Source organism: Pan troglodytes, chromosome 7 (genome assembly GCF_028858775.2).
Source record: "Pan troglodytes isolate AG18354 chromosome 7, NHGRI_mPanTro3-v2.0_pri, whole genome shotgun sequence".
NCBI classification, from domain to species: domain Eukaryota; kingdom Metazoa; phylum Chordata; class Mammalia; order Primates; family Hominidae; genus Pan; species Pan troglodytes.
Genome location: NC_072405.2, coordinates 36,298,668 through 36,322,768, shown reverse-complemented (window position 1 = coordinate 36,322,768; position 24,101 = coordinate 36,298,668). Strand labels below are relative to the sequence as shown.

The 24,101-nt window shown below is 48.1% G+C and overlaps 1 protein-coding gene across 2 annotated transcripts in view; it reads left to right on the top strand.

Moving 5' to 3' along the window:
• The window catches only part of SCARA5 (scavenger receptor class A member 5), a 125,930-nt gene that overhangs the window by 23,389 nt on the left and 78,440 nt on the right, over window positions 1-24,101 (top strand). The window contains exon 3 of one of the 2 annotated variants that reach the window (XM_016959272.4): window positions 2,816-2,944. The exons of the other annotated variant lie outside the window; for it this stretch is intronic. Within the exon in view, the coding sequence (XP_016814761.3) occupies window positions 2,816-2,944 (129 nt within the window). The remainder of the gene's footprint in view (window positions 1-2,815; window positions 2,945-24,101) is intronic. 2 annotated transcript variants of the gene reach the window in all.

The window sequence follows — 24,101 nt, the reverse complement described above, 5'->3', positions numbered from 1 at the left end:
AGTGTATTTTTTAAAAAATTATTTTTAACAAAAAAGTAGGCATACGTTTTGCCCTGGCTTTGCTGATAGGATCATTTTGGAGTGTTTGTAATCTTCTGCTAAGTTTAAATAATTTGAAAGGTTTACCCAGCTAACATGCTTCTGCCACTTCGAAAAAAAAAAGTCCATAAATGTGTTTTGGGCAGCCTTTGTGACTTGTCGTTGTCTTAAATTGTCTTCTTTCCCTTGCAATCATCCTCTAAGGGCCTTGCCAGATCATTCATGTTCTGCTTGTCTAACCATTTGTGGGAAACCTCTATTTGAAACCCTCATTATGTTCTATTTAAAATATACTTGTTTTAATGCACAAAATAACCAAGTCTTGCTCAAAGAACTAAACTCTCTCAAAGGAAGGTCTGTGTTCTGCGTGTTGGTTGACTAAGGCACCTGTCACAAGTAGGTGCTTGCTATTAAATAGAAGCCTCAGGTAGAGGGCCAGGGAACTATTCTTTTTAATGGGGAAAAAACAGACATCATTGCACGTTGACCCACTCCTACAGTGAACTAGCAACACATATGAAGATGACAAAGGCAAACTTGAAGTTAACAGTGTTCACGGCTGTGTGATTTTCCTTCTCCTATTCTGTCATGAGGCTAAGGAGACAGCAGGGCTCAGAGCAGGAGAGCTGAAACTACCACCGTGAGAATGAAACCAGTATTTGTATAATATTATTCAATGCTATACCTCCCACTCTGACTCTTGAGAGGAACAGAGTTTTCTCTGGTAAGTTGCAACCAGACAGCTAGTGGCTCTCACCAGAAGGAAAAAAATAAAAGAAATGCTACCAGGAGCCTACATATTTAGGAGCAAAACCCTTTGTAGAGCCTAGTGTATGGTAAAAGATGGAAAATCCCAGAAAAGGTTTAGGGTGAGTTAGAAAGATGTGCTCTATTTTGTCTTAGCGGAAAATCAGCTCAACTCTTCAAAACTTGCTAATGTAAGGATGAGTGAGAATAGTCATTGGATTTGTGTTTGACAACTTGCTCGACACTGCACCCAATGTCTTATGGAAATATTATGTAATAGCTCTGTTTAGCTGGTTTAACAGCAGTATTTGTAATAAAATGAAGTCAATGTGTGAGAAAATGTTCCTTATATAACAATACCTCTGGGGGACCAGGGCAGTGTGGATCCTAAGGTACCAATAGTCACAACCATTTTCCTTGTGGTCATAAAACCTCCTGAGGCCAAAGAGGTAGTAATGATACCTGGGAGGTGATATATAACCTTTGAGGTATCCTTGCAAATGGAAACCTATGAAGGAATTGCAAACATGGTACTATCCTTCAAGATGTTTTCTAAATATCAATTATTTTAGCCTCTCTTGACAACCTTTTTCTGCCCACTCCAGTTAGTGACACTCCTCTCCTCTCCTTTCCTTTTTCCTTTCATTTCCTTTGACAGTCTCACTGTGATGCCCAGGCTGGAGTGCAGTGGCGTGATCTCAGCTCACTGCAACCTCTGCTTCCTGGGTTCAAGTGATTGTCCTGCCTCAGCCTCCCAAGTAGCTGGGATTACAAGCGCGCGACACCACACCCAGCTAATTTTTGTATTTTTAGCAGAGACAGGGTTTCACCATATTGGCCAGGCTGGTGTCGAACTCCTGACCTCAAGTGATCCACCCACCTTGGCCTCCCACAGTGCTGGGATTACAGGTGTGAGCCACCGTGCCTGGCCTTAGTTAGTGACACTCTTGAAGTGGGGACAGTCCTTCTGGAGAGGGGTCTCACCCACAGGGGGTAAGGAACAAGCATTAAAGGGGATAAGCATTTTTTTAAAAATGCCGTCCCCACCCCCCGCCCCCACCCAGTGATTCCTACATGCCCTGCTAACATCAGGGAGAGGATCCCTTCTTTCCACTTCCAGTCAACAGAGCAGCTGGAGGTCAGTAAGCCTCTGCATGGGCCATCTGAGAAGGCCACCTTGAAGGACAAGTTCAGCTAAAAGATCAACCTGGGTCCTGGGGCCGGATTTGCCGCTAACTGACATTTGACATTCTTTATCTGTACAACAAAGGGGTTGAATTACATGGCCCAAAAGGCCACTACAGCAATGATATTTCCCTGTTCCATTTTGAGCAGAAGCTGAGGAGTGTCACAGGATGAGGTTACCATGTTTTCTAGCAAATCTAAATGCAAGGTTGCAAGCTGGTCAGAACTGGCTTACAGATGTGTTTTGTTTACACTCCCCAGTGTTTTGTGTTTGATGAATTAGTTGCCAACACTTAAAAATAGATGTAGAAAATTCTGGATCTGGCCACACCCACCACTCATCCCTGCATAGTAGCCTCTGCCAGAGCAGGCACGTGCCGTTGGCCTCCCCACAGTCCCACTGGGCCCATTTCTCTCATTCCCATACCTCCCCAGCCACTGTAGAAGTTTGAGTTTGCAACTCCTGTTTTAATTTCTCTTTATGTTCCCGGGATCCCATGGGACAATGACACTTTGTAAAGGCCACATATCCAAGACTATTTCAAGGTCTTTCTGCTGCTTGGACTACTGGCTCAAGAAGAGTTGGTTTTTGTGAGCATGTGAGCTGTGGACATGTGATCTGGCTTGATCATGAACACAGAGAGTGGGAGGAGAGCTAGAGGCTGAATGTGATGGTCCTGGAAAGCTCCCCATCAGGTGGCTGCATTCTAGACATGCAAAAGGGATGTGAGAAGTTCAACATGAACATCTGCATGCATCAGGGAGAGATGAGACCAAAAAAGAAAAGAGCTTATGGGGTTTTTAAGTGTCTTCTTTCCTTCCTCCTCTTACCCTTATTGTCCAGGTCCATGTCACAAACGGCGGGCAAGCATCTGCTGTACCCAGCTGGGGTCCCTGTCGGCCCTGAAGCATGCTGTCCTGGGGCTCTACCTGCTGGTCTTCCTGATTCTTGTGGGCATCTTCATCTTAGCAGGTAAGAGCAGGCCATTTTTGTCCTGGTCTTTTGGGATGAGGAAGGAAGACCTGGAGCTTCCACTCTTCATTCCCACTGTCATGAGCCCAAACACTGCCCTTGTCACCATGGAAACCATAGAGGAAGAAGGAAGAAGCTCTTCAGTAGTATTGCTCGTTTTGCGTGGGAGTAGCTGGCAGGGGCTATGTGAGCTTGTGGAATCAAAGAGACCAGCAGTAGAGACCTAGCTGCTTGGAATGGCTTCTGACTTTTCCTACATCATTGTGGGGCATTGTGCATTACACTGGGCCTTCCTGGGCCTCTGGGGTATGGTTTGCTCTGAGAAGGCTGGGCATTGTCTAAGCTTCTGGTCCTGGGGTGCCATGAAAATAGTTGTGAGGCACTTTGCTTCCTGGTAAACCTGCTGCTCTTTGCAGTTACTGTAGGTAGAATGGGTTTGCCCCAATTCAGCCAGGCTCTCCTTACCAATTTCTATCTTTTGAGATGGGCAGGCGATGGGCTAGGGCTAGCATGTTCTCCAGCCATGGAGAAGGAGAGCTCATGGACTCAAGAAGGGATGGAACAGGAGCCTGTTGTCCCCAGGCTGTGAGCAGCCCAGCTCATCATCTATAGGTAGTCCCTATGAAGACAGATGGTGAAGCAGATGGCTGTAGTGGTCTTCTCCTGACTCCCTTTGAAAGGAAGGGCTGCTCAGTTCCCACCTTTCTCAGTGGAGGTAGGTAGGACTGGACACAAGTAAGGCTGAGGGATCAGTTTATTTCCACCCGACATGTCTCACATGAGTACCTGCCTTACAGCAGGCTCCATGCTAAGTTTGGGGGCACAGCTAAATAGGACCCAGGTGCTTCTCTCAAGGAGCTCCCAGCCTAGGAACTGAGGCAGGGTCATGCAGATAGAGCCCTGCCTCAAGGCAGAATGCAGCGGGCACTGTGATGGGGTATAGCCCAATGCGATGGTGACAGAGCAGGCACATAGAGGGAGGTGTGGCTGCTGCATGAAGCAGGTGGAGTTGGTGGGAGCGAGGCTGCTGGCCAGGCCGAGCTGACTTGGAGCACTGAGGGAGGGGCCCTCGGGTGAAGCCCAGGGCAGGAATCTGGAGGTCTAGCCCTTACAGATAGATGACCTTTTGCTGGAAATTTTGAGGCAAATGGCCAGGACCTCCCCGGTCTTGACTCACTTTCCGTCAAGCGGGACTAGTCAGTTGGGTGATGTAATGGGGTGTTCAATGCTGCCTGAGCCTTCAGGTTTCCACACTCAGGGCAAAGACATTGGGGTGGAGTCTGTCCCACCAATGAGCAACCTGAGGGGCGGCCAACAGCAACAATGAGAGAACCTCATGATTCATCCCTGGGACCAGAGGACAGGGGCCAGCAGGGTCCCTCGCAGGCCGAGTGGGCCAGAGGAGGATTTGAACATGTTCTCGGGCTGCTTGGTGAGAGCTTGGGATCTGAGTTTTGTGGGTTTGGCTGCGAGGACCATAACAAATTTCTGGAATGTTCAGAAAGCATTCCAGCCCAACAGGAAACCAGAACAGGGACTTTTAGGTGACAGATGCAGAAAAGCTCTGCAGAACAGGAACTTTTAGGTGACAGATGGGGGTCTGGAGGAGAGGGACCAGGCTGGTTGGGGGTTTGGGGCAGGCCTCTGGAGGTCCTGGAAGGGCATCGTCTCTTGGGGAAGAGAAGACTTGCAGTGGAGTGACGGTTCTCTTCTGGTGTCTGGATGGCTGCCATGTGGAAAGGGTAGACATACTCTATGTGACCCCAGAAGGCAGAGCTAGGACCAACAGGTGGATGTTATTAGGAGACAGATTTCCCTTCAAAATAAAGGACAGTTTGCTAACAAGTAGTGCCGTCCAGTATGATGAAAAAAAGGCTTTCTCCTGGCTTGGAGATTGAATGAGGTTTATAATGATGTCCTGGAAGCTTCAGAAAGGAGGGTGGAACATGGTTTCCCAATCTAATAGAAATGTTGCCATACCTCCTTAGTTGTTCCAGCATTTTTCTGATCATTATAATTATCTTTGAACCTGAAGTTTCTGGGTACCACATTGCCTGTGTTGAACAAAAATTTGGGGTGGATTGGGACGGAGCTGGTGCAACAATGTCGTACCTGATCTCTTGGCCCTGGGTGTGTGGCCGCTCTTACCTCCCCAGATTCTTGTCTGGAGAATCATGCTGGCCTCTGGGGGAGGTTTGGTGAGGGCAGCATAGGAAAGGGACTTGGCAAGGTGGTGGACAAGTCTGAGGTTCTTTAAGGAGGCTCTGTCTGATCTTAGAGAGGTTTCTTTAGATTGCCTGATTGAAGACCTCAGCGATGCTCCTTCTCAGAGATACCAAGATCAGGGGTCAGGGGAGATCCACAGTCCAGTGTGAAGAAGAGCTTGCCTGGCCTTCTGTTGGGTGTCCTGCCATGGGAGAGGGCTTCCCCTTCTTGGGTAGAACTCACTGTCTGTGCCCAGAGAGGTCACCTTGCACAGGAGATCCATTTAAACCATTCTTAAAACCTCCTTGTCAATGCAAATCTCATAGCTCCTACAACTGGATGACAAAATTGTCCACTGCAACCCAGTGCCATATCTGAATACGGGATTGGCAACATCTCGGTGTGCAAATGCTTACTCTTACTGTTTCCCAGTATGAAAAATCTGTAATCAAACTACACCAAAATATGAGTCTTATAAGCCCCACATGGGACTTCTCTCAATTCATCTTCTTGCCCAAATACTGAAAGTAAAAGGCAAACACGTAACTCACGTTTATGCATTATCCAAGTTTACCTGTTTGAAGGTTAATCCGGCCACCACCCAAATTATTCTATCAATTGGATTCTGCCCATCATCCAACCTGACCAGTGTCCTCCTGGGAGCTTTACTCCGATAATCCCATGCTGGCACTGGGTTCTCTTCCCTTAGCTCATAGCCTTTCATCATCTCCCAAGGAGACGGCAAGAGCCTCCTCCTACCTCCAATACCTCTAAGCTTTTCTATCTCTTCAACACATTTTGATTATTACCTTGGCTGACAGTTCCCTATTATGTTTTCATTTTGTTCCCAATTCATTTTTGAACAGTAGAGACCATCAGGTTTAAGTTCATGAACTAAAGAATTGAGATTGCCTGGTCGTGTGGCCAGGGGGTCCTCAATCCAGCACTTCAGGCAAGATGTCCTTTGCAATAGAATTAAAGGGTCAGAGGGAGCTCAGTCTTACCTATGGCTCTTCTAGGCAGTCACTGTGGTGACTGGGTGTGGTCATCAGGAATCATCTCTTCTTCCCCTTTCCTGAGACAGCTCTGTAGATAAGTCTGAATTCTCACTGTGGAAACGAAACAGCAGAAAGGGGAAGTGAAAAGATCTGGGATTCGAATGTGGGGTGAGGCTGCAGCATCGCAGCAATGTAGCAAGACCACTGGTCTACAGGGAGAGTCCCTAGGGAAATATGGGCTCCTCCTGCACCTTAAATTAGTTCTTTTCTAACAGCACCAGTTCGTCGTTGTCATCATCATCCTCAACAAGTGCTGAATTTGTTCATGAGTGTTCGGTGAGTGCAGGGCAAAGGGACAAGCCCTAGGAATAAAACATCATGAGATGTAGGCCCTGCACAGGAGGGTTTAAAATCATGAACACATACACCCATTGTCGGGCAATGTGACGTAGTTTCTGCTGTTGCCAAATTATACAAAGGAGAGCCCAATCTCTGAGGGCTGGAATGGTTGGGGAAAGCCTTGGCCTGCGGAGAGTTGTCCACCTGGCTTTGAACTGAGTATCCCTTTTTTGGATCACCTTGTTTCAAGCAGGTCTGTCCCTGGACTTTGCAGGAAAGAACAATATGCTCAGAGCCCATGTCCATCCACACTGTAGCTTCCTGATTCTATCACGCATCTTGGGAATAGGAGCATAATGCCATCATCCTTTATTGGGACACTCTGTCAGAAACAACCCTGTGAAATTTCACCCCTTGTGCTTATTGTAAGAATGATGTTGAGGATGTTATTTGTTGCATTACACAATGCTGTACTCAGGGAACCCATGCACCAATTATTTTCTGTCTCAGTCATAGAAGGAGTTATGTGTTCCTTGAGGAATTTGTTTTCACCTTATGGAGACTGTGAATCTGAAAGTCTTTAAAATTACTTTCAAGGAGGTAATTAACACAAACTTAAGAGTCAGCTGTCATCCCTTGTATGGGGATATGTGAATTTGAAGGTCATTAAAACAAAAACCTGGGGACAGAATTGTGGTCCACCTGCAGCAAGTATAGAGACTTAAGGAAAGCATTTTTGTGTTAGTCTCATTCCTGGCTTCATTCAGGGTCTTTCTACTTGATCTTCTTTACCTGGATCTCATCTACTTTAATCTTAGTGTAGTTAATGTATCCTTGTGAATTGCCTTAATTCTTTATGGAACAAGGAAGGGTGTTATGTACAGTTTTATCTTTACAAAAATTTCTGCCTATTCTACTTGATTCTTCCAATGCATGATGTTTTTAATATGTGAATGAATGACAGAGACAAGGGAATCTAGAAAATATTTGTAGAAAAAAAAGATGATTATTTCAGTTTTAACCAAGTACCTAATTGAGATGAATATGGAATTGCTACACAGGGACATTTAGCTAGTAGAAGTGGCAGGTGTGTGATTAACTATATTAACACATCTACCATGTTATATACTGCATTGACATTACAGCATTTAAGAAGAATATTGAGACAGGCAGGACCATGTAGACTTCACGCTGGTTACAAGTAGGGACTTTGGAGCCAGCCTGTCTGAGTTGGAACCCTGGCTTCTCTATCACCAGCTATGTGACATTGGCCGAGGCACTTGGCCAAGAACTCCCTTCTCTGAAAACAGGGGAAATCAGCGTACTCCCTATATTAGTCTGTTTTGCATTGCTAAAAAGGAATGCCTAACATGGGATAACTTATAAAGAAAACAGGTTTATTTGGCTCATGGTTTCGTAGGCTGTACAAGCATGGCACTAGCATCTCCTTGGTCTCTGGTAAGGCCTCAGGAAGCTTCCAGTCATGGCAGAAGACAATGGGGAGTAGGCACGTCATGTGGCAAGAAACAGAAAGGAGGAGGTCCACCGTCTTTAAACAACTGGCTCTCGTGTGAACTAATGGAGCAAGAACTCACTCATTACCATGAGGGGGATGCCAAGACATTCATGAGGGTATCCACCCCCATGGTCCAAAGAGCTCCCACTAGGCCTCACCTCCAACACTGGGGATCTGATTTCAACATGAGATTTGGAGTAGTAGCTATTGTTATTGCTGGCATTGGTATTACCACTATTATTAGCATCGTCACTCTTACTTTTTCTTCCTTTTCTTTGCAGTCAATTAACCTTGATAGCATAACCTAGGGTTTAGCCCCAGGTTATCTGTGAAGGCTCTGTAACCTTGGGAACATCACTTTGCTGTCTGAATGGGAGTTCACCCATTTGTAAAGTGAGCAAATTGGGCAAGATTGGTGGTCTCAAACATTTTTTACCATGACCTACACAACCAGTACACACAGATAAGCATAGCTGAGATAATACTTAAATTTGTAATGCCTTTCTACTCTATTCTATTTATGTTTTTTTTAACATGATCACAACTCATTCATTTATTTCATAATTCATGGACAGGATATAAGCTGTAGTCTGAAAAACAATGGGCTACATGATACTTCTATTGTTCTCTGTGTCTTTCGAGCATTCTGGGATTAGCTATATTCTCTTCAGGATATGGACTTTGAGGCCAGACTTCTGGGTTCAAATCGAGGCTGTACTATGGAATGGCTCTATCATTTTGAGGCAAATAATTTAACCTCCAAGGGACTTGGTTTTTTCATCTGTACAATGGGTTGATCGTGGTGCCTACCCCATGGGGCTGTTGTGAGGACTGAATTAAATAATACATGAAAAATTAAAACTCTTTCAGTGCCTGGCACGTAAGTACTCAGTAGGCTGGGGCAGTGGCTCATGCCTGTAATTGCAGCTCTTGGGAGGCCGAGGCAGGAGGATTGCTTGAGCCTAAAAGTTTGAGATGAGTTTGGGCAACATAGTGAGACCTCATCTCTACCAATAATTAAAAAATGAGCCAGGTATAGTGATATGCACCTGTAGTCCCAGCTACTCAGGAGGCTGATGTAGGAGGATCACTTGAGCCCAGGAGTTCAAGGTTGCAGTGAGCCATGATTGCATCATTGCGCTCCAGCCTCAGTGACAGAGCGAGATCCTGTCTTAAAAAAAAAAAAAAGTGCTCCAGAAATATTTGATATTATTATTCCCACAATCAGAGACAGTTTGCTTTTAGAATAGCAAAGGATTACAGACCTACTTGTTTAGCCTGAACACCCAGTAACTTTGTCTATAAACAGAACTGGGCTCAGTGCAGTACGTGTCCATATGCACATGTTTCCAATAAACACACAGGGAAGCCTGGAGACATTGTTGGAGAGGTCCTTGAGGTACCGTGACAGCGCAGGGCTCAGTAAGCCAAGAAACAGGAACAGAACAGCATTTCCAGGATTGTAGCTCTTTAGGGGAGGGAGCAATGAAGCCAGCAATGGCTCCACCCATGGCACGGAGATGCTTAGCTTCAGTGGGCGTCTCATACAACCTCCCTCCCGACTTCCCAGGCAGACATGGTGTTGTGCTTTTCCCAAAAAACAACTGCGAGTCACAGAAACCCCTTCCTTGTCCTCCTTGACTTTCCCATACACTGTTTCTAGTTCTTCTTGCAGGAACAAATCATATCATAACAAGGCATTCTCCTCATCCTCACGATTGCTCATCAGTGAGTTGGTAACACCAAGGAAAGTGAACCCAGTTCCTCCACCTTTGTGTCTTTGGGCCCCGGTCTTCACACTCACCATGCTGTATTGCAATGATTGGTTTCTGTGCCGACTCTCCTCCTAGTCCGGGAGAGCTCTTTCATGATAGGGCACCGCACCTTGTTCACAGCTGTCCTCCCACTGCCTACCATCATGTGCCACATATAGCAGGTAATTAATGGAAGGATCAAACTGAATGCCTCAACGGAATAGCCATCCTCCCAACAGGCTCCAGGTGTGAGTAGTCAACAGAATTAGACACCACTCCTGGGGTGGCCTAGCCAGGGGGGAGTGTGCCAGGCTGTGACCATGGATGTTGATATTAGTTTAAATTCTCATGAGACTTACTATTTTTTCTTTTTCTTTTTGAGACAGAGTCTCACTCTGTTACCCAGGCTAGAGTGCAGTGGTGCAATCTCAGCTCATTGCAACCTCTGCCTCCCGGGTTCAAGCGATTCTCCTGCCTCAGCCTCCTGAGTAGCTGGGATTACAGGTGCATGCCACCAAGCCCGGCTAATTTTTATATTTTTAGTAGAGACAGGGTTTTGCCATGTTTGCCAGGCTTGTCTTAAACTCCTGGCCTCAAGTGATCTTCCTGCCTTGGCCTCCCAACATGCTGGGATTGCAGGGCATGAGCCACCGTGCCTGGCCTCTCATGAGACTTTCTAGTGACACTCATAGTGATACAGGACCCTACATTTAAATGATGGAATACCATGCAGCCCTCAATGATCAGGTCAGATCTCCTCCTCACCCCATCCCCAGATCTCTTTCAAAGGAAACCATTGCCTAGTAGGCGCTCCCCCATTGCGTGTCAGTGCCACTGGCTTTGTTGGTCTTGTTGCTTCAAGTTAAATGCAGATCTTGTCAGCGATCCCAGTTAGATGTCAGCACACTGGTTTCTGCCAGGTATTGCAGTCTGTTGGATCTGTTTGGCTCTGGACTTGGACATCTGTCATTTATTTTTAACAATCAGCCTGTGCTATCAATCATGTTGGAGCCAGTGTCCCAACCATGTCCCTATAGTCCCCATTCTGTAGCCTGCTGCCACGCGTGCAGTTCCCGAGAGGACATGACCCAGGGCTTGCCAGCCCATGCACGCATTTCACCCCTTGTATCCTGGGAGGTGAGTCAGGGTCGTTTGAAGTCCCCCCAGCCTCTTCCTTAGACTCAGACTGCACACACCTGGGCAGGTCACTGTACTTCCCCTGCCCCCACCTCAGCTCTGTCGGGCTGCCCTAGCCATCAGAGCTTCTCCTGCAGAAGGCACCTCTGTCTCACCTCAGACCCCGGAAGAGGGGGAGGAGAAGGGATCAAGAGCCAGTTGACACCCTGAGTTTCCCATGGAAGATTCCACTGCCCAGGGTGATGCCTCTGACCATGCCTGAGCCGGGTAGAAGTTGGGGGCAGAGACAGCTGAAACACTGCCTGTGAATCTGACAAGTACTCCCTGTTCTCCAGAGCTTCAGCCAAAGCCCTACTTACAGCACTCAGGACACTGCAGAGCACCCATCTCTCAGCTCCATCCCACTGCAATCCTTCTAGGCAAAGAGCCAAATCCAGCCACCACCTGTTTTTATAAAGTTTTACTGGAACACAGACACGCTCATCCATTTGTGTACTGCTTGGCTGCTTTCGTGCTGCAATAGCAGGGCTCAGTAGTCTGTGTGCCTGCAGAGCCTAAAATATTTGCTACCTGGCCCTTCACAAGAAAACCATTTGCCAACCCCATGCTAGGCTTCACTGATCACTAATTAGCCCTTTAATCCTTCCTCCCTGGATTGCAAGTTATAGTTTTCAGAGATTTTTGCATACATTGTGTCATCTAATTCTTACAACAATCCTAAGGAATCCAGAAAATAGCTCAGTTTATAAATGAGGAAACTGAGACTTAGACGCATTGCCTGCTCTGGCCCACGGCCCCACAGCTGGGGAATGGGCACCTGGACTGCAGCTGGGAATGGCGTGAATTCAGGGCTTCTCCCACCCGAGCCTCCTGGTCTGAGGCAGAATCTTAACACCCAGTGGTGAAGTGCATGGCACCGGAGTCAGACTGCCAGGGTACAAACCGTGACTTTGCCAATTGCTATGTGACTTCAGGCAAGTTTTTCAACCTACCTGATCCTTAATGTCCTCATCTGTAGAGCACAGCAGAAGGGATTACTCTGCCCACTTCGAAGTGTTGTGGTGAGGATGAAATTAATTCATCCGTGTTAACCGCCTAGAACAGTGTTCGGCAGGTGGGATGTATCATTGGTGTTTGTTAAGTGATTTATAACCGGGTGTAAGTGCCACAGACTGTACAGTAATTCAGCTTTGAATATCAAGAGAAACATGTCAAGTGCTTTGATTTCTATCCCAGGAGCCAGGATTGGAGGAAACTTGAGAGTCATCATGCAGTGCCCAACCCTTGCTAAGAAAAGGAGCTTTTCTATTTAAGCAAAAAGAGAAAGGGAGTGGGCTTGAGTCCACCCCTCCCTTCCTTCTGCAGCTTTGCACCTCCCTGTCCATGGCTTGGCCTCTGTGCCTCCTAAACCCACCTCTCCTCTTGCTTTCTGGAACTATCTTATGCTGGGTGTGCCCAGAGCTACCAGGCAGATTTTGCCATTTACTGGGGGCTTTGAATTTTTACTGGCATGGAAGCCGAGCAACTAATGAGCTCCCGTCCTCCACCCTTTTGGAGAGAAGTTATAAGTTCTGGGAATTTCTGTGACAGTCCTGCAGGCATCGTGTCTTGGCTGACCTCGCCCAAGGCTTGGGGCCCTCTCCCATCAAATCCCAAACAACAAACACTTACCGGGTGCCAACAACGAGCCTAGCACCGAATGAGTCACAGGGAGATGGGAAGAGAAATAAAGAGAGGCCCCTGCTATGAGGATCATACTGACTGGCAGAGCAGATATGCATAAAATATGCTATCAAGCACAGGGCAGATCAGAAGCTTGAGAACTAGGAAAACCTGAGGTCAAGTATTTGATCACTTATGAGCTGTGATCTGGGGAAATTGTTTAAACCTCTCTGGACCTCATTTTTAAACACCAGTAAAATGGGGATAACAATGAGTAATCATCAGTATGATGAAAATTCAGTGAGATAACACATGAAGTGCTTTTGCACAATGCCTGGCTTATACTAGGGCCTCAATAAACATTTCCCTGTAAATCTCAGAATAGAGGTTTCTGAGAAGTCCCAGTTTAATTCAGGGAAGAAATCATAGGTGTCCGTTGGTGCCCATCTCTACCTGCTTTACTTGTAAATCTCAGGCCTTGTCCCTTTTCTCTCCTTTTATATATGCATATATATTATTATGGGTTCGGGGATGTATGTACAGGTTTGTTACATGGGTATATTGCGTAATGGTGTGATGTGAGCTTCTAGTGCAAATAGCATCACTCAAGTACTGAACATTGCACCCCATAGGTAGTTTTCCAACCCTTACCCTCCTCCTCTTCTCTTTAACTGAACTGTCTTTCTAGTGACTGCCATCAAGTTCCATCAGATTCCATCTCTGTCTTCGCCAGAATTCCACCTTCTCGTGGCCTCCCCACTTGGTTATTTAACAAACATCATCTCAAATCCAATGTGTAATCAGAAGTCTTGACCTTTCTCTCCCAAACCTGCTTCTCCTCCAGTCCTTTCCATCTCTGTAAATGACACCATGATCTACCTGAAACCAGTGCATGCTGCCAGCTGTATCTCACCTGCCCCCCATGTTCATGCATCAGAAGCCCTGAGGAGCTCCCAGCACCCTGACCTGCACCCCTCCAGTCGTCGACACATAGAGTTGCCAATGTTCGCCAATAAAAATACAGGAGCCCAGTAACTTGAATTTTAGATAAGCAATGGGTAATTTTCCAGAAAAAGTAGGTACCAAATACTTGGTGGAAGCACCCAGGAGGGAAAAGGGGGAGGCAGAAGGGCTCTCACATTCCTGTCCAGTCTTCAGTCTTCAGGAGGTGGAGGGTGGAATGGTGGGCAGTGGCCCTCCCTGGTCTGTCTCTGTTTTTAGCAGAGCCTACTGGCCCCTCGCTGGGACCTCCAGGCAGATGGTGTGTTTGGTTTTGTTAGGACAATGTTCAGCTTCACCCCATGCTTCCAGCTCGGAGACAGGAATCCCAAGTCTTCCCTTGCCTGTGTGGCCTTCCTCTGTGCAGCCCAGAGTGGCCCGGCAGCTGGCAGCATCCCTGGGTGCCTGCCTTTCTCTACACTCCTTCTGGAGGCCTCATATTCTCTGAGACCCTTTTTGGAGCAATCCAAGGGATGCAGGGAACTGGGGGTAGGGTGGCCCCATGCTGTGTTCCCGTCTCGCCCTGCTGGGAAACCCTGGAAGAGGTGCGTGATAGGACATCTCCCAGGGTCCCTTGCTGTGTTTCTGTCTGGTAAGAGTCCCAATCTGAGCTCAGCTGTCAGCTAGTGGTGGTGCCAGTAACACTGGTCACAGGGATCCCCATCTCTAGAGGGGTCTCTGGAGCCCCTGGATAAACATGGGGTGGGGCAGTGACAATGGTGTCAGAAGTGACTTGTAGGACGCCAAGGTGCCACTTCTGAGGGTGGGAAGTGGTGGATCTTACAGAGCCCCCACCATGCTGAGTTCCACTGGATGGAGTGCTTCTGCAAAGCACTTTGTTTCTCCTGCTTGTTGTCAAAAACAACAGTCTGGCAGGCTGTCTTCTGTGAGACATTTTCAGTGTATTCTCTGCCAGAGCTTTGGAAAAATGGCATCTTTCCGGGAGGAGTCAAGGAAAGAAAGGCATTGCTTATTTACCAATTAACACTTGTCCCCTGACCATTGGCTGCGGCCATTTAGCACATCTAAACAAGCCAGTTCCTTGAGGAAGTCAATGACCTTTCAGGATCTATAAAAGTAGTTTATATGCTTTGGCTCAGAAATCCTTTTCTATTTGTCTCCAGGAAATGAGTACAAAGAAAGAAAATGGCATATGTATAAAACTCAACCACATTCTTCATAATCACTCAAAGCTGGAAAGAACCTAAGTGTGCAGTCTTAGAGCGTTGTTTAAAAGACAGTTAACACAAAGGAGTATTATGCAGCCATTTCAAATGTAACTATGACATACATGAGAGAGTGTTTATGAAATTGCGTTAAGGGAAAAAAAGAGCACCCCTTAGTGTGTATACACTGTGAATGCTGTTGTGCAAACAAACATATATTACAAAGGGCAAAGGATGGAGGGGAATTTAGAGAAATGAAAACCGTGGTGGAGTGGGTGGGAGGTTTACTGGTACACATTCTCTCAATTTCCTTAATGTTGTTGGGGTTGTTCATAAGACCACCCTTTTAAGAGGTCACAGGAATCTTCTGTCGCCCCGAGAACACAGCCCCCAGCATGGTGTTGACTGCCCTGGTGGAGGGGCCAGCTGGCCTCTTCTAGTCCTTTGCCTGGTTTAAGGTCCCTGACAGCAGAGGGTCCTGGTGCCTGGGAACAGCCAGGGACAGAAGCTGGGCAAGTGCCCTGAGGACACAAGCAAATGAGAGACAGGGTGACAATACAGTCAGACCTGGGAACGATGAGTTCTGCCCTCAGCTTTGTAAATGGGACGGAGGCCCAGGGAGGGGAAGTGTCCTGCTCAGGATGGCAGAGTGGGACCTGCATCAGAGGCTCCAATCCCCCAGGAATCCCTGCCTCCCTCCTCTGGGGTCTCAGCCGCTCCTCAGATGTAGACCCCGACTTTCTGGAGCCCCACTGGGCTCTTGTTGCCTATTGCTTTGCTCTGCCAATTAAAAAAAAAAAAATCTTCAACCTTTTTTGGGTGTAAACTCACTATTCAGATGCTCCAAATTTCCCATACAATGTTTTTCTAAGGTGACTCCCGCAATGGGCCCGACCCTCCTTCCCGTCAGGGGCACACCCCAGGGTTTTGATCTGAGTCTTGGAGCTTGTGTCTGCCTTTGGGCTTCGCCACGCATCTCATGTGTGTTTTCATAACTCTGAGTCCTGATTTCTTTGTGTGCTAGCAACTGCCGTCTAGAGAGCTCCATGTGAAGGGCACTGGGGAGTTCCGATTCAACAGGCCCAAACCCAAACTCACTGTCCCCTCTCATCGCAGCCTCCCTTCTTTCTCCCATCAATTAATAACATAACCGTCTAAGGTATAAGATCCACTTTATGGAGTTACCATCATTGTTTAAACTGAATCTCCACTGTCGGACCCTCTATCCAGCTCTCTACATGAGGGGCTGGACAGAGCAGTGGGTCAATGAAAATCCACAGCTGGCAAGTGCAGGAGATGTAGGGCTGCTCCTTAGCTGGGGCCCCAGTGGGTGGCCCACCGCATCCTCTGTGGGCAGGAAGAGCAAAGGGCTCCTGCAGCAGACCCACCCATGCCTCTGTGCTTCGGACTCTCGAGACAGCCTGAGAGGCCACCTTTTCCTGATCTTTTGAGAGCCTCCTTGTTTCTTCAATGTCCTGGCCCCCTGGGTTCCCTCATGCTTCCATTCCATGGCTTCCTTTTAGCCTTTGGCCCCGGTTGTCAGCCTTTGGGCCATCTGCTTTCCCTCTGGATTAGGCTGTAGGAAGAGAGCAAGGATGCAGGGCAGCCCTCTCTGGCTCTGCTTCAGGGTCTGACATCCACATGCATCTGACATTTATCCTGCAAAAGTGACCTGCTCTAAGCAATACCCTGTTCACTCTTGTGCTAAAAAAGAGTTCCTGCCTCTCTTTCTCTTTCTGACTTTTGACAAAAGGCTCCCTTCTGTTATCCTGGCTTGGCCTGTGCTTGGTTCCAAAAGGAACTGGGTATGTGTTACGAATAGAAAAGGGGTGAAGAGAGAGTGGGAAAAAAATCCACTCTGTCTCACAGTGTTTCGCTACAATAAATAATGCTTGCACACAGTCCATTGTCCATACGGCCAATAATTTCCTTAGGATAGGTCCCTACTTGGGGTATTGCTGTCAAAGTGGGTATATGTTTAAGGCTTAATAGAAAGACTGCACCAATTTGCAGGGAATGACAGGATTTTTCATTATTCTGCCTCTCTGTGTGGCTTGTCACTCTCAGGCCCACAGGAAGGTCTTGCTGGCTGTGAGGAGTGAAGAGTACAGGGCTAAGGGAAGTAGCTCTGCAGGGTCTGCAGCCTGTGTCCCCTGGGTGATGGCAACAAAGGCAGAAAGCCCCCTGACCACTCCCTGTGCAAGGACTTGGCCCATAAAGACTGGGATCTCCACCCCAACCCTTGATCTCCAACTGCCAGATGGTCAGAAAACAACCACCCAGCTGTGTCTATCTCCTAGGACTGCTCAAAGTACCTCAAACCGGGTGGCTTTAAATAACAATTTATTTTCTCACAGCTCGGAGGATGGAAGTCCAAAAAAGGCACGAGCAAAGGCTGCACTCCCTCTAGAGGCTGTGGGAAAGAATCCTTTACCTCTTCTAGCTTCTGGGGGTGCCAGCCACCCCTTTGTTTCTTGGCTTGTAGGCTCATTGCTAAAATCTGCGCTCCCATCGACACCCAACCTTCTTCCCTACATGTCTGTCTCTGTGTCCAGATCTCCCTCTTCTTCTAAGGACACTAATCATATTGGGTTTAGGACCACCCCAACCCAATACAACCTCATCTTAGTTTGATTACACCTGCCAAGAGTTTATCTCCAAATAGGTTCTGGGTGGACATGAGTTTGCAGGGGACACTATCCTGCAAAAGTGACCTGCTCTAAGCAACACCCTGTGCACTCAGGGCTAAGAGAGCATGTCACCTGGAGCTCACATGTCCCTCCTTCTGGGTCATGCTCTGAGGACCTGGGACTGGAATTCCCTGGTGTATTCGAGTTCACTCGAAGTCGTTCCCAGTGAAAAATGTTGAAAGGAAGAAGGGATTCCGGACCTCCTCTTCTCCGGCCTTGTCTCAGGGAACCTCCCCTGCATGAGGAAGAGGAAGGATTTGGCTTCCTCCTCTGGGTACAGGAGGCACATTCCCTGGCGTGGAGCACACTTGCCTTCTGCCTTACCGCGTGGCCATGGGCAGTCGCTGATGGCACCGTGCAGGACGGGATGGGCCTCTGCACCGGAGGTCCAGCCTCGGGTCTCCTGACTCCGGCACTGCCACAAGCTGTGTGACCTTGGGCAGGAGGCCTTGTCCCTGTGAGCCTCGGGGGCCTGACCACTTGACACATCAATGGTCACCCGTCATTCGTTGGTCACCAAGAAAACCCATGTCTACTTTGGGGCTTTTTAAAGGTTCTGTTGGGGGCTCTGGGTTGAGAATTTCTGGGCTGGACCTTCAGAGCTCCATTGGCGCCGATCAGTTCTTGGACCTTGGGAGTAACCACAGCTCCGGCTCCCACAGTGCCCTCCTGCTCCACTCAGCACAGCTCTTGTCCTGCTCAGGCATTGATACCGGTTTTCTGTGTCTGACTCCACACTAAACTGTGACCTTTCTGAGGGCACATATATGAATCCCTCTGTATCATTCACTAGCCTACATTTTAGAATTACACGGACTTGCATTTCAAACCCATTCTGCTCTTTTAAAAAATTCCATGAGTTTGGGCAAATTTCTAAACCTCTTTGAGCACCAGTTTTCTTATCTGTAAAGTGGGGATCCTAAGACCATCCTCTGAGTAACGTTGGAGACCCTTAGATGAGAGGATGTATGAAGCACCCACCATTCCTCTTGGGAAGGGGTGAGTCCCTGTGTATGGTATATAACAGCAGTTATTGGTGAGGTCTGTGGAATAAATGGCTTAGTCCACACTGACCTTTTTTTTTTTTTTTTCCCCCATAAAGCTGAGTGCTGAAATAGGAGTTTTGTCACAGAGCTCGTTCCGATCGGTTGAATGGGTACAGAGGTGCTGTCTGTTAATATACACTCAAGGAAAATGCTGGCACTGGATTCCGAGGCATTGCTAAGTGTCTCAGGTACCTGAGACCAAGGTACCTGCCCTAGTCCCCATGTGTTAGAGGGCCCCACACTGTCCCTCTGGCCGCTTCCCAACCCACAAGGTGAGGCATCCTTAGGGCTAAGAGAACACGGCACCTGGAGCTCACATATCCCTCCTTCTGGGTCATGCTCTGGGGACCTGGGACTGGAATTCCCTTCCCCAAAGCCTCAGCTTTCTTCCAGGTCCTTTGGGCTGTTCTGGAAGAGGGAAACCACGGTGCTGGCCAGAGGGTGACAAAGGGAGGGTTGCTTGCTGGCATTAGGTGGGGATTAGAGTTGGCGGTGCAGGCTGGGATGCCCCCCAAGCACGGGCATGAGGCCTGTGTGGAAAGGGTCTGCTCGAGGATGGGATTGGGGGTGTGTGTGGGGTGGGGGTCTCCTTACAAGGCAGGGATCTGGACCAGGTTCCAGGTAGTCGTGCATATTCCTGGCAACCCCGAGGTCTGGCTCGCGTCAAAGTGCAGACATAGGTGGTTTAATGGCAAAGAGCGTGTGGGTGTCCCTGCCTCAGCCCCTGGGGCTGGCATGCAGTTGGCAGGAGGATGTGCTAGACCCCTTCCCCTCCTTGGTGGCTCTGCACCTGCCCTGGCTGCAAGGACTCACTCCCAGGTGGCCAGTGGGTGGCATTCCCCCAGCGTTTCCAGGCTCTCAGCCCCTTTCTCACCACAGGGAGCCACGGTGGGCTGGCCACATTACTGAGCCTCCCTAGGTCTCTGCTCAGGCCCTGGTGGACCTGCCCAAGGCCAGCCTGCTTGTTCATGCTTAGCAGCACCATCAGCAAGGCCAGCTTAGTCCAGCTCCAGAACTTTCTGCAACAGCCCTTCTTTCTGTGGATGGGCAGTGGCTCCCCTCAGGTCCCACCCCACTGCAACCTGCAGGGCCTCTTCAGGAGCCAGACCCATGTCCCTGGCCCCTTCTGCACCCGGGCAGGCTGTAGGGGAGGACTCAGACCTGAGACACTGCCAGGCAGGGGCTTTTCCCATCCAGCTCCGGGTACCGTGGGCGTGAGTTTCCACGGGGAAAAGCCCTTTTGATGGGATGCGGTTGGGGTGGAAGGAGGACAGGGGGTGAGTCAGGCACTGCTGCTGCTCTCCGATCTGCCTGCCCTGCTTCCAGGCTGAGTTATGCGGCAACAGTGGCCTGATTCCTGAGCTACTCAATCCATAGTGTCCCAAAGACCCCCATGCTCCCACATGGTAGCTGCCAACCTCACCCAACTCCACCCTTACAGTTACAGTAATAATCATATTTCCCATCCAATAGGTTACTTGAGCCTCACCCACTGCTCTGAGGGAGACACTATTATCCCCATTCACAGATGAGAAGACTGAGGTCCAACGAGGTTGATAGTTCTCATAGGAGAAAATAAATAGTTGCTGATTAAATTTAAAGGGCACTGGTGGTTAAGGTCAAAGCTGGGCTGACTCTGGTTTCCTGGTCAAGAGCTCCGTCTCACTAATACCCGCTGTCCCCCTGTGATTGCCACCTGGCTTCTACTGAGGAAATACAGATTAGCTGGAAAGCCAAGCTCTGAGCCACATGGGCTCTGCTCATGTGTGATCAAGACAGGCCTGGGCCTCAGGTCCCCTGAAGCTCACTGTTCTGTCCACCACACCACCAGCCTCTGAGCAAGAAGTAGATAGGGAAACTGAGGCACCCTATCTACTGATAGTGAGGGACAAGGAGGGTGGCTTCCCACAAAGAATACTAGCACCAAGCCAATTTTGGGCTCCACCCGCTTGTGCTTCGTTCATTCAGCCTGGCCATGTGGGTTTTTATAATATCTGCTTTTGCAATATAAACTATACACATCGATATACACAAACGGCCATAATACCACATTGCAAATTACAAAGCAAAACGCATGAACTCTCAAGGATGGATTTTTAAATTTCCTTGATAAGGCTGGGGCTTATGGAAAAGTGCCCATTCCCGTCTGTAGTCCATTGCTTTCAATTTAACTAGGCGTTTGGGGCTGGAATCGTTTTTTCCTCCCCTTTCAGTCTTGGAGCGAGTCCCACAGCTAGGCTTCCTGCGCTCAGCTGTTTGTTTTTCTTCCTTGGAGAGGGACTGGGGAATGTTACCCACCAAGCCCCGTGGGACTGGCCAGTTTGAAGAGCTCTCCAGGCCCCTAGCTGCTCAAATCCCAAACACATGGAACCGGGCCACACCCTTCCACCCAGTGGACAGAAAGGCTGGCCTGGCGGTCCTGACCTGCCGGTGGAACGGCCCAGCCCCAGGCCCTGCCGCCTTTGTATTTGATGGAAGAGAAGATAGGGGAAGGGGAAGGAAGGCTCCAGCTCGTGGCTCCCAGCCAGGTCCTGAGACTTCAGTTGTGAAAGCTGAGCTGGGGCCTCGCTGCCTCCCTCCCAGAGGGCCCATCTATCTTGTGGCCTTGGGTGTGGCCAAGGCTGAGTCTGAGTAATTGCTTGCCTGGAGCAGCCAGACCCTCCCCTAAGTCACCGCCCTCACCCTGGGGAGGAGGCCTGCAACCCAGCCCGAGGCCAAATCTGTCCTCCACCCCCGACCCCATCCAGCTCCCCTCCTCAGTTACCTTTTAGAATTTTCTTTATTCTGGTGAAATACACAGAACATAATATTTATCATTTTAACCATTTTTAAGTGTAAGGTTCAGTGACATTAAGCATGTTTACATTGCCGTGCAACCATCACCACCACCCACTAGCAGAACTCTTCATATCTCCAAGCTGAAACTGCATCCACTAGAACTGAACTCCTCATGCCCCCAGCCCCTGGCAACCCCCATTCTACTTTCTGTCTCTGTGGATTTGTCTTCTCTTGGGGACCCCATATCAGTGGAATCAGACAGTGTTTGTCTATCATTTATTTATTTTATTTTTTCACTCTGTCACCTAGACTGGAGTACAGTGGCGTGATCTCAGCTCACTGCAACCTCTGCCTCGCGGGTTCAAGCAATTCTCCTGCCTCAGTCTCCCAAGTAGCTGGGATCACAGGCATGTGCCACCATGCCTGACTTTTTTTTTTTAGTAGAGACACGGTTTTGCCATGTTCAGGCTGGTCTCGGACTTGGGCCTCCCAAAGTGCTGGGATTACAGGCGTGAGCCTTTATGACTGGTTTATTTCACTTAGCGTAACGTTCTCAAAGTTCATCCAGGTTGAAGCAGGGGTCAGAATTTCCTTCCTTTGTAAGGCTAAATGCTATTTCATTGCTTGGCTAGACCACATTCTGCTTATCCATCCATCCGTCAGTGGACATTTGGGTTGCTCCCATCTTTCGGCTGCTGTGAATAATACTGCTATGAACATGGGTGTTCAGGTATCTGTTCAAGCCCTTGCTTTCAATTCTTTTGGGCATGTACCCAGAAGCAGAATCGCTTGCCCTTTGGATTTTTAAGCCAATTTGCCCTTGGAAGTCCAACAGAGGCTGGGTGCAGTCGCTCATGCCTGTAATCCCAGCACTTTGGGAGCCCAAGGCAGGTGGATCACCTGAGGTCAGGAGTTCGAGACCAGCCTGGCCAACACGGCGAAACCCTGTCTCTACTAAAAATACAAAAAGTAGCCGGACGTGGTAGTGCATACCTACAGTCCCAGCTACTCGGGAGACTGAGGTAGGAGAATCACTTGAACTCGGGAGGCAGAGGTTGCAGTGAGCCAAAGCCACACTACTGCACTTCAGCCTGGGTGACAGAGCGAGACTCCCTCTCAAAAAAAAAAAAAAAGCCCAACAGGATATTCTGACCACCTGGGATCTCTGTTCGCTAGGAGAGACAGAAGAAACTGAAGGAGAACAGTGAAAAAAAACAAAAGCTAAGGGGATCATGAATTCAGTCATTCTGCAGGATCTCAGTTCAACAAGTTTGCTAAAACAGAAATCAGGGAGGGGTGGGTTGTTATTTGAAATGCAGATGCCCAAGGCCCACCCCTTCCTAAATCAGAAAGGGGGGCATTCCACTCACTGGGATGAAGAGGGCAAAGGAGGCCTCGTCAGATTCTCTCTGGCCCTGGGCACACTTGGTGGTGCCTACAATGACCCATAATCCACTGTGCCCGGGGCTCCTGGTCCTACCCTTAGATAGAGCCAAATTAGCCCTGTCTGGCTGGGTTGTCTCTTACAGTCTGTATTAGTTTGCTGAGGCTGCCATTACAAAATACTGCAGCCTGCATGGCTTAAACAATAGATGTAGTTACTTTCTCTCAGGAAGGCTGCAAGTCCAAGATCAAGGTGCTAACAGGGCTGGTTTCCTTTGAGTCCTCTCTCTATCCACGGTTGATTGAATTTGAGAATGTGAAACCAGCAAATACAGGAGGTCCAAGGAAGGGACCTGAGCATCTGAGGATTTTCTGTGGGGGATCCTGGAGCCAATCCCTTCAGAGAAGAAGGCTGCACTCATAATTCCACTCCTCTAAAGTCGGTTGTTTTCACGAATCCTGGTTTTCTTTTAATCCTATGTGTGTATGTGCTTGCTTCCTGTGATAGTGTATGCATTTCCCACATTGTTACATGGCAGACTTCATGGTTGTCATTTTTAGAGCTTCATTAAAGTTCATCTGGTTAATGTACCATGATTTAATTGTTCCTAATTGCTCATCCACGACTTCTCTAGGTTTTCACTGCTACAAATAAGAGAGTGATAAATTTCTCACTGCTGTAGCATTTCCCTTCTTTTGGGTTACTTCTTAAATTCCCAGGAGAGAGACTATTTTGCAAAGGATGTGAACATTTTTATGGCTATTGATACTTTTTGCCAAATTGCCTTCCAAAAATATTTGCACAGTCATCAGCAATGTTTAAACACACTAGCGTTCACCACGGTCTTGCCAGCATGATGTAGCACTGTTCCATTACTTTTAGAGATTTCCTTTTTTAAAATTTGCATTTCTTTGATAGCTAATAATCTCATCAAGCTTTCCATACATTTGATTATTCATTGTGTCATCTCTTAAGGAGACTGGCTGTTTAAGCCTTTTGCCTGGTTACTATGTGAGGTCAAATCAGGCATTTATAAAGTGTTTAATACATACTCACTACCATGGGGTGCTATAGGGGGACCAAGGAAGTATAAGACCTGGTTCTTATCTTCCAGAAGGCTATGATTGACACTCACGTCTTATTTACTTGTTGTTGATTTCTTTGTACCCAACCTGCTGCTTTGCACAACCTGTATGCTTCATAAATCTTTGTTTTATGTAGTTAAATCCCGGATGACATGTTTGTTGTCTTTGTGGTTCACAGAGATCAGCACTCAATTTAAAGGAATGCGGAATCAGAATCCAAAATAAGGCTGAAACCCAGAGAGATAGCTTAGACCTGGTCAATTAATATGGACACACATGAAGTAGTGCCCCACAAATGGGGAAGCCACGGCTTGACATCAGTTTTTAAAGCAAGGTTGAGGGTTTGAGTTTGGCAGGATGCAGTCTATGAGTCAGTGTGTGACATGCCTGCCACCAAA